The sequence below is a fragment of the Lupinus angustifolius genome, chromosome LG05 (assembly GCF_001865875.1).
Source record: "Lupinus angustifolius cultivar Tanjil chromosome LG05, LupAngTanjil_v1.0, whole genome shotgun sequence".
In the NCBI taxonomy this organism is placed as follows: Eukaryota; Viridiplantae; Streptophyta; class Magnoliopsida; order Fabales; family Fabaceae; genus Lupinus; species Lupinus angustifolius.
The window spans coordinates 21209130-21226799 of record NC_032013.1 but is presented as its reverse complement, the minus strand read 5'-3'; the positions used below and the strand labels follow the sequence as shown (position 1 = coordinate 21226799).

Here is a 17670-nt window from a genome sequence, read left to right as displayed (position 1 = left end):
GTTGTCCTTTCCTTTCAATGCAAGTAACGTCAAGAATATATTGATGCCATGCAACCAATCTGAAGTTTATAGTTGATTGCTGCTCTGTAATAATGTATATATATATATATATATATATATATATATATAATTATCACAACTATGAAGTGTTTTCAGTACATATATTAGGAGGGGACACATTGTTAAGTGTAGTAAAATGAGTAGTGTTGTATTAATAGTCAAAATTTCATAACTTTTATAATAGTAGATTAGTCTGGCATCCAATAGATTAGTGACTTTACATAATTCATTCGTTCATTTTTCCCATACACAAATCACTCCAATTTTATATATGTTTATTACAATGATTATATGTATGTGGGGTAAGTGTAATCTTTAAAATAAAAAGGTGACGTGTAATTAAGTTAAATTTCAAAAGATAAATTGACAATTTAATTTGTAAACTTGCACATACAATTGACTATAACTTCACTCTTCTCTTTTGTATATTTAAGAAGCATCTCTTTAGAAGTTAAAATTAATGTTGTATTTTATAGCGAACCAAAATTCACCTCCCTTTATTTCTTCCATGAACTTACTTGGTTATTACATGCATAAAAAAATATGGATTATTTAATTGTCATCTCAAACATTTTGAAAATCTATTTACCCTATAAAACAACAAAAATATTTGAGTAATAAGATAAACTTTAATAATATCATTTTAATATAATAAAACATCATTTATAGTTGTTTTTATATAAAATAAAATTTTCTTATTTGATCTTGATTTGTCCATCATATTTTTAATCATCTTCGATAAGTCTTAAAATAGTGAATAATGTAATATTGTTTTATTTAAATCATTTCTTTGTTCAAACTTATATGGACAACTAATTTAAGGGTTGTAGATAAATAGACTATATTAAAGTTTGAGTTTATAAGTAATTTTGAACAATCATTTATAATCATATATCAGAAACGACACTACTTTGTTTAATCTTACACAAGATTTCAATAAAATAATATAATGAAGTTAATTCCAAATAGTGTAATAGTCAATGTATTTTTATTGTTTTTAGAATAATTATAATGACACCCCTCAATTTAGCTTAATTACGATCATCCCTATTTTATTTAAAAGATTATATCATTACCCATTTTATTCTTCTGAGTGTAATGTACATACATAGATAATAGATAATTTCTGTATGTGAAAAAATATAACTATTTATATAATCGTACTGTACTTCTTACCCTTTTTTTTTTAAATTACACTCATTTCATATGGAGAATAGTGAGTATAACGTAGATACATAGATAATAGACAATTTGTGTATATGAAGACAAAAAAAAGGTCACCATTTGTATAATCGTACTACATCTTAAGAGCATATAAGTATACTATAAATCAAATTATGATATTCATCTCTCACGTACTTTTATATTTTTACACGTATTCTAAAAACAAACTTAAAAATAAAAGGGAAAAGGGAAATTATAGAGTATCACACTTACTCTACCGACATGACGACACTTGGCCTGGAATTCTGTCCATGTCCCCACTTCCCCTTGATGAGATCACCTATTTCAAACATTATCTCATTTTATGTATCAAGTCAATCATATATTAACATGTAGATAAAATAATAATTTTAAAAACAAAAAGTGATAAAATTGAGCATTCTGATTGACTTGAGATATGAAGTGGAACATCATTTAGGATTAGGACATATGATCTCCACCCTTTCCTGGAACCCTTTGATTATTATCTACAACCAAAAAGCAAAAAGAAATTTAATCCCCATACAAACCAAGCCAATATCCTAACAAAAATTCCAATGTCCTTTCGTTTAAAAAAACGTGTGATTAAAAAATATATTTAAATTAAAAGTATAATAATTAAATGATTTTTTAATTAATTACCACAAATAAATAGCACATAAAATATCAAAATCTTCAAAACGTATTCTCCTTTTTTTTTCTATGTCCCAATTATGGCACACCACCACTATTTGAGATCTGGCACCTCCATCTCCAAAGGGAGCCGTCAAGATGACCACCAGCAGCCATCACTGCATGTCATTAAAGAGACACAATAAGAACATGAGTAATATAAAAATATACAATAACGTTATTTCAACAATCAAACTGTGACAATTTTTGTTGATCTTTAATTTTTTATGAGTTCTTGATTTAATGTAGAAATAAAAACTAATGAGAAATCAAAATAAATTAACTTATTATTAGAGAAGTTGTCTAATTTAAAATATAAATAATACTATTTATGGTATACCAAGTTTGCAGGTGAAGCAAATAATGGAGAACATAAGAAAGACGTAGAACAAAAGCAGTTTTAAATATGAGAATCCTAACAAATATTCTTTGTGTACCATTTAAGGCATAATCAGTATTTTTACATTTATAAATGATATATTTAACATGTTTATATTATTGAATTTGATTTAGTAGGGTAAGATCTCACTAAATCTTTAAGATGATCAAAAAGTTAATAGTTTAATTCATGATAGCGCCACTTATTGAAAGGAGTAGTCACATCATTCTAAATATCACAACTTATATTTGGTTGAAAAATATATTTTAATTAAAATTTTAATAATTAAATATTTTTTGATTAATCAGAAAATATATAAAGTAACATTATTTTGGGATAGATGTGCTCCTCATTTAACCCAACCCTTAAAAGGTTCTTCAAGAGTAGTTGCATGTGAAGCAATTAACGTAGGAGACAGTTTTAAAACTTATTAAAAGCCATAAAGATAGAACCTAGCTAGGTGTTGTAGGATTAGCTGCAGCCATAGGACAACACCAATCATCAACTATAAAATAATTTCTATGTCAGAAAAGAGACAACTACGGATTTAATTGTTTATTGTACATATTAGGCATGTGTTCATATTGTAAAGTAAAGTCACTCTATCATTTTATGTCTGAGGATAAGATGAAGATTATCTATCAAAACTTGGTATCCTCAATTTTATTTCGTCTATTTATATATAAATATTTGAGTTTCCTATATTATTTTTATAAAATAAAATTAAAATTAATTGTTATTTTTATTTATTTGTAAACACTAATTGGTCCAAAACACCTAAAGGAGAAGTTTAAGGGAATCAGCACGTAAGTTAAAGAAGGGTGCTTGCATGTTATGTTAGCACTGGATTCTTTGGTGAGGCTGGAGAAACCAATTATTTAGTCTTTGGTTCATTCCTCATAAAGTTGTTATTACTTCCTTTTTTATTTAATTTACTGATTGTTCTTACATTTTAAACAGAGCATATTCTTATTAAAACCTGACAAATTGAACAGATACGGAAAGAATGGAATAAAATAAAGACAATGAAAACGAAAAGTGAAGTGTGTAGAGTAACTCCTCTATCTCAATTATGAGTGAGATCATTAACACATGCAAATATTTTCACATTTTCATTAACGAATCACAATTTGTAAGATAAAAATAAAATATATAATTGATTATTAAGGAGTGTGAACAATTTAGAATTCAATAGTCTAACCATTTAATTTAAGTCTCATAATTTCAATTACTGAAAATATAGTAGTAGGAAATAGTTGATAAAAATTACATCTATTATTTTTGTCTTGGGATGACACAAAAACTCTAATTGTAGGTATCAATGGAAATACACACAATCAGTACCCACAATAATAGCATATGGGGGGAAACAAGTTTTATAATATCCGCATGTGGGTAGCCGCAAATTTATAAATTTAGTTTTTAATTACTTTTTTAAAATATATTTTAGTTTATTGTTATTATTTAAGATTATATGTCATACATTTTATTATTATTTCATAATAAATTACACCTATTTAATTATGATCACAAACTTATCATATAAATATCATCTTATTCATGTAATAATTATTTTTATATATTGATTATGATAAAAATATACAAATATATTATTAAAGTTAAAAACTCACTAAGTACCTATAAATGTCCCCTATCTATATAAGTACTCACAAATATGTCATTCGACTACTCTCATCCAACTCAAATTATAGATAATCAATATTATTATCATGTCTCGATGGCATATTAAACCTTACACATTTAAATTTTATTATATGTATAATTATAACAAATAAAAAACAAAGTGGAATAATTTTTGAACCTCCATCACCTTAACCTTATTGATAAATTTTTTTATTTCTCATAGGTATTCTCACACTTGAAACAATCTAGTGAAGATAATCCATATTAATTGTATATTTTTTGTTGTGCCAAGAATTGCTCAAGGATCAAGCCAAGTTTATCTGTCTAACCGAGTTAGACATGCCTGACCGAGCCAACCAATGCATCATGACTGTGCCAAGTTTGTGCAACTTGACCAAGACAGATGAGCACCTTGTCGCATCAGACTAGGCAGTCTGACTAAGACATATGAGCACCTTGACACATCAGACCAGGAAACCTGACCGAGATAGAGAAGCAGCATGGGCGCATCAGCCTAAGCACCTTGGCGCACCAGGATTGGCGCATCAGCCTAAGCACCTTGGCGCACCAGATCAGGATTGGCGCATTAGCACCTTGGCGCACCAGATCAACATTGGCGCATCAGATCAACTTTGGCGCATCAGCACCTTGGCGCATGATTTGGGCGCACTAGGATTGGCGCATCAACATTTGTGTTGTGCAGTTTTTTTCCCTTGGAGCATTTTTTGTATTATCTTCTAGAAGCCTATTTTGTAGTAGAGCATTCTATTTCAACATGTATAAAATGAGTTTTCAGATAGTTTATTAATTAGCTAGAAGTTAGTTTGTTATTTTAAGTTAGTTACTTAGAATGCAAGCAACACTTAGGGTTATATAAACACCTCTAAGTAGTAACTTCAATTCATTCAATAATACACAGATTTTCATATTCATTCTCATATTCAAAATCATTTATGGTATCAGATCTCTCAATTTGAGAGCTCTGCTGCAAAACATCTTTTTATCCTCTTGGTTCCCTTGATTTAAATATCTTACTCCTTGAGTCCCTTCCATCAAAAAACATGGAAGACACAGAACATTGAGAATTTCACAGGCAAGACAACTTTTAGATCCCTCATCAAATCCGTATTACCTTCATCTTGGAGATAACCTAGGCTTTGCTCTAGTAACTCCTCCTTTAGATGGAAGCAACTATCATTCATGATGCAGATCCATGAAGGGAACATTAATGTCAAAGAACAAGTACAAGTTTGTCAATGGCTCAATCAGAATGCTAGATTAAGATGACCTTAACTTTGATGCGTAGGAAAGAAGCAATTCTATGGTAATTTCTTGGATTTGAAGGTCTCTTTCACAACACTTATCACATAACATTATTTACATTGATAGTGCTCAAGAATTATGGGCGAATCTCAAAGAAATATTCTCCAAAAGAGAGCATTTCAAGATCTCAGATTTATTACAAGAACTTCATTCCATGAAGCAAGGAGACAAAAGTGTCTAAGCCTTTCTCACAGATATGAAGATAATTTGGGGTGACCTTGATTCTTTAAGATCCTTTCCTACATGCATATACAACAACAAATATAATTGCCAATTCTTAAAGACCTTCAAAAGATACAGAGAGACAAAGTATATCATCTCTTTCTTAAAAGGCCTCAGTGACCAATATAATACAATGAAGTCTCAAATCCTACTTATGGAGCCACTTCCTACCATCAACAAAGTGTTTTCCTTAGTTCTCCAACAAGAAAGACAATTCTAAGGGACTTCTTATGGAGAAAATAAACCTATGATCAATGTTGTCAATTCAAGATAGAAGCAGAGAGTCTATCCAAACAAGAAAGGATATGTTGGATCAAACCAAGATTTGACTAAAGATACAAGAAGGCCAAAATATAATGGTGGAGCTAACACTCTTAGCAAAGGATATGACGGACAGAATAACAAGGTTTGTACCTTCTGTGGAAGGGAGAGACACATAATAGATATTTTTTTACTTCAAACATGGCTCCCGCCCCCCCCCTCCCCCCACTTCAAATTTAAGCCAAGAAACACTAATGCTTTCATAAACAATGTTTATGCACCAAATCCTCAAGGCATTGAAGCTGAACCTGAAAAGCAGACTCACTCCAATTCCAGGCAAGAAGAACACACTTTGTTGAGTTTTAATCCATAACACAGCATAAGTCACATTGATGTTAATCCACCAAACAATGAAAGTCACTCTATATCAGGTATCCACCTTAACATACACTATTTGTTACTTGATACATGGGCAATGACCATGTCACTAATAACCTATCAAATTACACTTCTTTCATAGTATTAAGCCTATATGTATCAAATTGTCAAACAATCTCACCATGATTGCTAAACACTCAGGAATAGTGACATTTTCTAATATTCTCACACTGCATAATGTTCTTTATATGTCTGACTTTAAGTACAATTTGATATGTATTCACAAGCTTGCCTGCTCTTTGTATTGCAAGTTTGTATTTGATAAATCTTCTTATTTGATTCAGGATACGATTACTATGAAAATGATTAGACATACTGAACCTTACAATCATCTCTATATTATTTCTATACAACCTAATTGTAATAAGCTTGTTTCACACTCTGTAAAATGCTTTGCATGATTGTACTATTCCTTCTTTTGATCTATGACATTTCAGATTAGGTCACCCATCTCATAAGGTTTTATCACATATTCATACACACACCTTATGTGAAATTTGTTGAAGTACTATATGTGATTTTTGCCATTTATCAAAGCAAACAAAGTTACGTTTTCCTACCAGTAGCTCTAAGACAAGCCATATCTTTGAACTTGTCCATATGGACATTTGGGGACCACTTGGTGTTCCCTTAATCTATGGACACAAATACTTCTTAACTGTTATTGATGATTTTTGTATACACACTTGGATTTTTCTCATAACTTCAAAAGGTGAAGCGAGAAGTTTTGTCCACAATTTGGTCAAGTATGTTATGGTCCAATATAGAAAGCACATCAAAATAATTAGAATTGACAAGGACATTGAATTTATAATGCCCAACTTTTACAATGAACATGAGATCCTACATCAAACATCATGTGTTGAAACTCCACAACAAAACTCTATTGTAGAAAGAAAACACAGACACATCCTCAATGTTACTAGATCCATACTCTTCCACTCACACCTTCCTAGAACCTTTTGGAACTTTGCTACAAATCATGTAGTCTACCTGATCAACAGACTACCTACTGCTACCCTTGACATGAAAAGCCCTTTAGAGGCCTTCCTTGATAACAAACCTGATTTTCATGGCCTTGAGGTTTTTGGCAGCCTTTGCATCCACACTCACACACAACAGAACCAAACTGGATCCTTGAGCTAGAAAATCTTTGTTTTTAGAATATAAGATAGGAACCAAAGAATTCATACTTCTTGATCTAAAAACCAGAGAGATTTTCGTCTCTAGGAATGTTGTCTTTTATGAACACATATTCCCTTACAAACCCATTCCCACCAATACTACACCAGATAGCCACACCATTATAAACAACTCTTCTTTCCTACAATATGATGATCCACCACCTTCACTAGCCTGCAATCCACCCGCCAACAATCTAGTATCCCCTACCCATAATCACATCACTACACCTACAACCAACACACATATCATACCTTCCATCCATGCTAGAAGGTCACAGAGAATTTCCTAACCTCTTTCCTATCTTAAAGATTACCATTGCAATCATTTAACTAGTACACCTACCATCGCTACTGCCAACATTAAGCACCCTTTAGAAGATGTCTTGTCCTATAAATCCCTTTCTCCCACACACTTACATAATTGCTTATCCATCACTGCTCAAACTGAACCTAAAACATATCATCAAGCCATAAAATCTGAAGAATGGATACAAGCTATGAAAAATGAATTGCATGCTCTTGAGTTCAACAACACTTGGACCCTTGTTCCCTTCCTGTCAATAAGAAAGTCATTAAGTCTAAGTGGGTTTATAAACTCAAATATAACTCTAATGTGACTATAGAAAGACACAAGGCCAGACTTGTGGCCAAAGGGTATACACAAACAGAAGGCCTAGACTATTTTGACACTTTTGCACCAGTTGTAAAGCTCACCACTATTAGACTTCTGTTTGCTCTTGTTTCTAGCCTAAATTGGACACTTCGACAATTAGATGTCAACAATACTTTTCTCCATGGTCATCTCAACGAAGACATATATATGTCCTTACCTCAAGGTGTTCAGTGCTCTATTCCTTACCAGGTATGCAAGTTAGATAAGTCTTTATATGGCTTGAAACAGGCAAGTAAGCAATGGTTTGCCAAACTCTTCTCCTTTTTTTATATCTATAGGCTATAAGCAATCTCATCATGACCATTCATTATTTACCAAAGGTCATACTTCTAAATTTATTGCTCTTTTAATCAATGTGGGTGATTTAATCTTAGCATAAAATGATATTTCTAAAATTCAATATGTTAAACAAAAAATGGAGCTAACTTTCAAAATTAAAGAACTTGGCTCTCTCAAATATTTTCCTGGTCTTGAGGTTGCAACCTCTAAACAAGGCCTTACATTTTTCCAGAGGAAATATGCACTAGATCTATTGTCTGATATAGGTTTCCTCCATTCCAAACCTGTTCCAACACCTATGGTAAAACATCCTCATTTGAAACAGCATGATAATGAGTTATATTCTGACCCTGAATTCTATAGACAACTAGTTGGTAGATTACTTTATCTTACTAATACTATACCTGACTTAAGCTTTACAATACAACAATTGAGTCAATTCATGGTTGCTCCCACAATCAATCATCAGAAAGCTCTTACAAGAGTCCTTAGGTATCTTAAAAATAGTCTTGGCCAAGGTATATTCTATCCTTCCACTTCCATCTTACACATTAAGGGTTACAGTGATCCTGATTGGGCTTCTTGCCCTGATACCAGAAAATCCATTTCTGGATTTTGCATGTTTTTGGGCAATTCATTAATTTCTTGCAAGGCAAAGAAACAAAATATTGTTTCTAGATCCTCATCTGAAGCAGAATACAGTGCCTTAGTCATTGCCTCTTGTGAGGTACAATGGCTAACTTATCTTTTAACAGACTTGGCACCAAATCATAAGAAACCTGCTCTTTTTTGTGATAATTACTCTGGTAGGCACATGGCAATTAATTCAGTTTTTCAAGAAAGAACAAAACACATTGAGATTGATTGTCATGTTGTAAGGGAAATGCTTCAACATACTCTATTTTATATTTTACCTATTCACACCACTAATCAGATTATAGATATCTTCATCAAGGCATTGGAACCCTCCTCATTCAACACTTTACTTCCCAAGCTTAGAGTTATTAACGTATCCTCTCCAGCTTGAGAGGGTAATGAAGATAATCCATATTAATTTTATACTTCTTGTTGTGTCAGGAATTGCTCATGGGCCAAGCCAAGTTTATCAGTCTGGCCGAGCTAGACATGCCTGACTGAGCAAATCAATGTATCATGACGGTGCCAAGTTTTGCAACCTGACCGAGACAGATGAGCACCTTGGCGCATAAGACCAAGCAACCTGGCCGAGACAGACAAGCAACATGGGTGCATCAGCCTAAGCACCTTGGGGCATCATGATTGGCGCGCCAGCATGGGCGCATCAGCCTAAGCACCTTGGCGCACCAGATCACGATTGGCGCATCACCACCTTGGCACACTAACTCAGCATTGGTGCATCAGCACCTTGGCGCATAATCTGGGCGTACTAGGATTGGCACATCAGCATTGATGTTGTGCAGTTTTGATTCACTTGGAGCATTTTTGTATTATCTTCTAGAAGGTTGTTTTGTAGTAGAGAATTATATTTTAGCATGTGTAAAATGAGTTTTCAGATAGTTTATCAATTAGTTAGAAGTTTGTTTGTTATTTTATGTTAGCTGCTTAGAATGCAAGCAACACTTTGGGTTATATAAACACCTCTAAGTTGTAACTTCAGTTCATTCAATAATACACAGATTTTCATATTCGTTCTCATATTCAAAATCATTTACAATCATGTCCGAGCCGAGAACATCCATATGTATATAGGGTTAACTCTCTCAGTGAGTATTTTCTCCATCCACAAGAGTTACACTTGAGACATTCTTTAAAGGAAATCAAACATGTACTACTTGAATCAACATATGTTGGTACCTTATCAACATTTGGAGTCATATATTCATAATAAGAAGGCTGGTTATATACACACGACCCATCAGAAATTGACATCGTCCTCTTCTTGGTTCGATTGGTTGAGGATACTTGGAGTGAAAAAGGAAGAAATGAAAGAAAGATTGGGTAATGAAAGAGGGAGGAAGAAAAATCTATACTTTGATTGTATTTAGTAAAAAGAAGAAAATAAAAATGGTAGGATTTATGTATTTATATTTGAAAAACTTAAGTGGATAAAATTAATTAGCTACAAATTTTTCTGTAAATACTGATACATTTAAAAAAAATTGTATTTTGTATTAGCAACTCTTATAAGCTTTACTAAATTCTTGACATTTCAAAAAAGGAAAGTAATGTGTGGATGTCATCATTAATAATAAATATATTCTTTTCTCTATAAGAAGTGACTTGAGTGGGAAAAATTCTCATATAAAAATTATGGGAATAATAAATTTGTGCTTTACAATCGTACATAAATGATTATGGTTAAAAATTAGTTATTAGTCACATGACCACTTAAAAAATAATATACATTAATCTTTTAATCTTGATCATTCAAATAAGATTTAACGATTCATATTACTTGTCCTCATTTCTCACAATAATATTATTCTTAGTGTAATCACTTCATTTTTTCTTCTTCTTTCTTTTCTATTATACCAAACAATTAAAAAATTATTATCTTTCTCCTTTATTTACTCTTTTCAACTAAGGGTGACAAATGAATAGATTTGGGCTTGAATGTTAATGGATCGATAGAAAGTCATTCATTAATCTATATAAGTTCATTTAAACTATATTTTAAGTTATTCAATCTATTCATATTCAATAAATTTTAATTCATCCAATTTATCCATGACACTTTCTTCATAGATTTGGATGGATGAATATATAATCCATTTGATTTTTTATTGGAACTAAAAAAATCTATTGAATAAAATCATTATTTTAAAAACTATTATATCAACTAAACATGTTTAAAATCACCTTCTAAAAAAACTACTATTTGAATTTTTATAGAAAAATACTTTTTTTCTCAATATTCTACAAACATGCGTCGTTTAAGGTTCTACATGTAAAGTTTTTAACAAATACTTATAGAGTGTAATATTTATGCATTATTAGGATAAATATTTATAAACAGTCACTACATCTTCCATTATTCATATGGATTACTTTTTTGAAGAGACAATCATGATTAAATATAAATGGTAGATGATGTACTGACAGTATATAAAACTCATACATTGGTTATTCATATGGTCAGTGCATACATTTTTCTCATATATATGTTATGTAATTAAGAATAAAATTTTAATATTATTTATTTATATATGTCCTATAATTAATATCATTTTAATAAAATATTAAAAGTAGGAGTAAGAATCATGGATGAATTTCCTTCAATTTAGTTTTCTTAAATATTAAATGAAATTTAGAATCATGGATATCCATTAGATATAATAGATGGACTTCAATCCATCTATTATCAATATATCTATTGAATTATATTCATTTAAATTGATTAACTCTAACAGGTGAATTGTGGATAATTTTACCATATCTATTTTCAACCTTTCTTTCATCAACTTTTCTTTTGTAAACAAAACTTATAACCTCGTTGTTTATGTAACATTATCAATAACTTAAGTTTCGAAATCATTTTTCCTCATTGTTTCAAGTAACATTATCAAGAATTGAAGTTTCCATATCATTTTTCTCACAGTCGTATACGAAGCACGATGACATTTTTCTCCTCATCATCAATGAAAAATCCAGACACCTCCTTAGGAAAGGGAATACATATTCTGTTAAAAAAATACCTTACTAGTTGTAAATAATTAAAATATATTTAATTATGAAATCTTTAATTTAAATATATTTTTTCAATATATTAAAAAAAAAATTTACCTTAAAGCTTTTTCAAAAAGCAATGTCAATATGTCATTACACGGTCCTGCTAGTTCACACAAATGTGACCTATTTACCAAATTGCATCAAATCAGCCAAGTTTTACATATAAGCAACTATTTGACAACATAACCAACATAAATATTATACAAGTAAATAATACTTTATAACACTATTGGAAACCTAGTTAGCTTCTTTCTTCCAATTTCCAAAGTGTTATTTATTGTTAACTATCCAGTAATAATAATAATAAAACATTAAATTTTGTAATATATTATATATACGAATATGTCCCAATAACCATTTATCTCTATTTTTTCCCAATAATTCTATACAGATATTCACATATATCACGAGGAAGGGAAGGAATAGAAAATAAAATGTGGGGATTTATTTAGAAAATTAATTATTATATATGTAGTAATAATGTAAGTATTTTTTAAATTGTTAACACATAATATAACATTCATGTATTAATTATCGTCGATTCTTAAACAAATGTAATACAAGACGATATTTTTTGCTGCATGATTAAGAACACATATTACATGTGCATTTATGATTAAGAATATGTATGTTGCTCGTGAATTCGCATGGTTAAAAACATATATGTTACCAGTGCATTCATATTGTTAAAAATTATTAATTATATATAAAATCATACGGTCAAACCATACGGTTTAACTGTTTAAATCGGATAAACTTAATATGGGTCATCTACTGGTTTAACATCTTGCTCGACTTTCTCAACATTATTTTTTACACATACATAACATGATATAGTTAGTAATATCCTATTAATCAAAAAATCATCAATAAATTTATAATTTCATTATTATTTGATTCTAAAATAAGAGTAGTATAAAAATAAATATTATTTAACTCTAAAATAGTTACAAACAATATGTTATGATTGATATTATTATTATTATTTTAATATTGTTATAGTAACATTATTATTTAATATTGCTATAGTAATCATATTCCTTTTATTTTTAAATAAATCACATGTCATGAGGGCTTGAGAGATTGACACATGTCATGAGGGAATTCTTGAGAGATTGACACATGTCATTGAGAGATTGACACATGTCATGAGAACCTTTAATTTTGATGAGAGGTTGACACATATGATGAAGGCTTGAGAGATTGACACATGTCATGAGAGAGTTTTTTTATTATATAGGTAATAGATAGATGTGGTTGATGGTGTTTTGAATGTATAAAATACTTTACATTGGAAAAAATTAAACTTTTTTAAAAATAGAATGTATTTAAGTGTTTGCATGTGAAGGAAGGGAGAAAATATGTTGTATCTTATTTTGTGCACTTTATGTGCCAAAATGTTGGAAGCTTGGAAATTGGAATAGGTCAAAAGCTATTAATTTATTAATTTTTTGATAGATAGAATGACAGGCAATATGAGATAGCAAAGCAGATTTCCTCAAATAGGCAGCAAAACTTTCCTAAAATTCCCCAAATAGGCAGCATAGTTTTGAAGTTTACAAAGCAGAAAATGGATAGAAGTTAACCCAATTCGTGGTGTAAGGCTTCACTGGTTCCTCAAAGTTGAGAGTTTGATTCATAAAAACAACATTTATTATGAGGGACAATCACAAAACCCGAAAGGAATTAGTTTTTTATCCAAAGATATTAGAGAAAACTCTTGATAATACTAAAAAAATAATTCCAATTAAATTGTTGCATGAGAAGCTATGTGAGATGGCTTTAAAACTTACAAAAGCCACAAAGATAGTAGAACCTAGATGCTGGACGATAGCTTCGAACTTTGTTTATGCTCAACAATGTTATTGTGATATTTTTTTTATGAGTAGAGATTCACTTATTTCAATAATAAGTTTTTTAAAATTATTTTTTGTTCTAGTCATCGATTTTAGAGATTAGACGTGAGAATGATGAGTAAATTTAAAAAACTTACTCTATGAGTAAATGAATCCCTAATTTTTATTTATTGCTATTTGTAAAGATTAGACGTGTTCCTAAGGCAAAGTAAAGTAAACTACACCATTTTAAGGTCTCAGCGCATCTGTAAAAGAAGGGTGCTCGCATCTGTAAAATGGGTTTTTTTGGTGAGGCTAATCCATCCAACCGATATTGTAGGATTTTTAAGCTGTTATTATATAATTTATTATTCATATTTCATAATTATTGATTTTAAATTTATGTAATAGAAATAGAATATATATAATATACTTATTATATATAAATTTTTACACTAACAATATCTACATATAACACTCAAATATAATTATATTACATATTTAATAAAAAATATTTCACAACTATTATTGTATCATTTGACTCAAATTTGAAATAATCAATACCATTATACTGTCTAAATAACAATGGTTTATTTTGATAAAAAATTAAAAAAAATGTAAAAGTGGAAATTGAAGAGGTTGGAAAATGGAAACCAATATTATAAATATCATACTACTGATTAAATCAAAATGAATAATAGGATAATGGTTCCTTCCACGCTAGGGTTCAATTAGTGGCACAATAATTAATTCGCATACAAATTAAATTGATTAAATCAGAAACACTTATCTTTCTATATATATGTAATTATGTATACCTGAAACTAAATTTTAAAGCAGATTATTTCTAGAACCTCCATCAACTCAACCTTATCCACATCTGGATTATGATTTCACATATTCATATTAAAAAGGACAGTCATTTACGAAAATGGATCATCTTCATTACTCAAGGGTCCAGTATCACATAAAATTATGACATATGGCTTTAAAAAGATTTGAATGGTCTAGATTTCAAAATATTTTTAAACAAAAAATATTATAAATGATAAAATTAAATATGGGCCTCATTTGAATGGACCCTCCAGTACAGGAGATGATCTCAACCCGTCATTTACATGAGTTACGATCATCTCCATTAATGAAGAAGCAAGTACTTCAAAATACAAAGAAAAATACAACTTTCAATGACATATTTATCTCTTTGATTACAATTGTATTATATTTTTGTCACTAAAAATAATGAGAAAATATACATTTGTCTGGAGAATGCTTATTCCATTTACATGTGGCCCATTAGAATATGTCTGCCACCTTATTTGTTGAATGAGATTCATTTCCACTATTGAGTACCAATAATTTAAAATTTTATTTTTATCATATATGTCATAATCTTAAAATTCCAATTTCCAATAGGGGCTTAGCTCACCGGAACTCCTCATCGACAATTAAGACTCCATTTCCACAACATGCATGACAAAAATGACATCATCTCCAACAGGCTCAGAGCCTCTTATACTACCCAGATTAATGGATTCAATCGTTTCATCTTATGTACCATATTACTCCATCACATATATATTATACATTTTTCCACTTTTCCTTGTTTTCGAATCCAGTTGGTGCATATGTATGAGGCCGATTCAGCAATATTCATAAAAAAACCTTTAGGTTTTACGTGTGATTGAATGACGGTTATAATTATTGAAGCATAACGTATCCCATAATAAGGTTTTTCTAACAATGATGGAAACCAAATTGGAAAATTTTCATTCTTCCCACCTGAAAGTGCTAAAAACTGTTTTTTATTTATTAAGTAGTCGAATAATAATAAAAATGCTTTTAAAATTTCTAATATTATATACGTTGCTTTCCATCTATAACTCTACAAGGGGAGAGTGGAAAATAAACAGTGGGAAGTTAATTTAAAAAAGTAACAAAGTATTTGAGTATTTACATGTGAAGCAAGCGAGAAAACATGTTAGCATCATATTTTGCGACATTCTAAGTATTAAAAATGTTTGGATAAGTAAAAACCTTTTAATTTATTAAATTTTGGCTTAAAATTATTTCTGCTTTGAACAATTCAAATAGTTTGGTACATTGAATGATAACATTCCACTTTCATTCCTTAATAGATAGAAACTAGGGAAAAGAGTAGTATTAAAAAAGTTTCCAATTAAGTGGGAGCATGTGACGTAAATAGAATGGAAGATAGCTTTAAAACTTACAAAAGCGAAAAAGATAGAACCTAGGTGTTGTAGGAATAGCTGCGACCATCCATGCTTATCAGGAGAACACCAATTATCAAGGAACATAATTCCAATATTGAAGAGAGAAATTCTATTTTTGCATATATTTTTAAAAATAAAAGTGTAATTTCTGTATAAATTAGATAATATAAATGTTATTATTTTTTTGGTTTTTCTTTGCTTTTTTACAGATTTGACATCTCCAGTAATAGAGATGAGTCTAATTTATTATCTATTATCTCTATGTCGGAAAAGAGACAACTATGGATTTGTTTTGCTCACTGTTATTGTGATATTTTACTGTTTATTGTAAAGATTTGGCATGTGTTTCTAATGTAAAAGTAAAGTAGACATCACCATCTTGTGATAGCACTGGATTCTTTGGTGAGGCTGGAGAAACCAACTGTTTGGTTTTTGGTTCATTCTGGACGAAGTTATTATTACTTTTTTGGTTCAATGTATTCAATTTATTGTTTTATGTTACATTTTAAATTAACGTATTCTTATTAAAAACATGGTAATTATACAGTCTAGTGTAAGATTAAAGATTTTTCAAGATGACCAAAATATTAAATGTTTAATTCCCGTGAGAGACATTTGTTGAAAAAACAATGTATCCCAAGTTCCTATAAACGGTACTTGCTGAAAATAATAACCATGTATCCCAAAAGAATTAGTTCATAACAGATAAAGTAAATGAATACTTTTGTACTATACAAAAACTTGGCAATTCTAAGAGGTAAGAAAAGAATGAAATAAATAAAGACAACGAAAATGGGGGACAAGGATACGGTCTTCAACCATAAATTGTGTATAGTAATGGTAACTAAGTGTAATATATTTATGGAGTTTTCCTGTAAATATTTATATATAATTATTATATTATTTATTGTTCATATAATACATTAGTGTTATTATGTTAAGATTCAATGATAATTAAATATAAAATACAAACAATACAATAATGATATATAAATCTCTTATACTACATACATTTTTTTTCTCATCTGAATACAAGACGTAAGTTAAGACTCATCAACCAATCGTTCAAAGAAACCATATCACTACCCAAAACATTAAACCGATGCCAACTTCAAATCTTAATCTCAACAATTTACATAAAAATATGATATAAAAGGACTTTTTAAGGTATATCCAATACACACGTTAAAAATAACTAGAATAAGTATTTGTTGGAAAACACAAATTATCAAGTTCCAAAGTAAAAAATAAACCAATTATTTCCCAAGTAGTTTATTATTTTAAGTATCCTTATATATGTCCTACTCAAACAAAAAACCCATAAAAAGTCTTAACAGTAGAAATAGAAGGGAGATCAAGTGATGATATTTTTAGCGACTTTACTTTTTTTTTTGCTATTTTGTTTTATATTTATGGTTTGGTTTTTATTGCAATGCAGTGACAAACTGACAATCAAATAATAATGCCAACAAAACCAGATTAAAAACTTAACAAAGCCAGCAAATAATAATAACGCATATATATATATTATAGTTGTTATTGGTAATATATATAT

General features: G+C 29.8%; 1 protein-coding gene across 1 annotated transcript; it reads left to right on the top strand.

Annotated features, from left to right (window-relative positions):
- LOC109347066 (uncharacterized mitochondrial protein AtMg00810-like) lies at positions 8475-9475 on the top strand. Its single transcript, XM_019586798.1, has 2 exons — positions 8475-9065; positions 9416-9475. Exons 1-2 carry the CDS (start codon positions 8475-8477, stop codon positions 9473-9475), a joined length of 651 nt encoding a protein of 216 aa, XP_019442343.1.

Excerpts from the sequence above, each read along its gene's own strand:
- LOC109347066 (XM_019586798.1), top strand. The coding sequence starts at position 8,475 with ATGGAGCTAACTTTCAAAATTAAAGAACTTGGCTCTCTCAAATATTTT. Across the intron at positions 9,066-9,415 it reads TAGTCATTGCCTCTTGTGAG|GAATTGCTCATGGGCCAAGC; the intron begins GTACAATGGCTA and ends TTGTTGTGTCAG.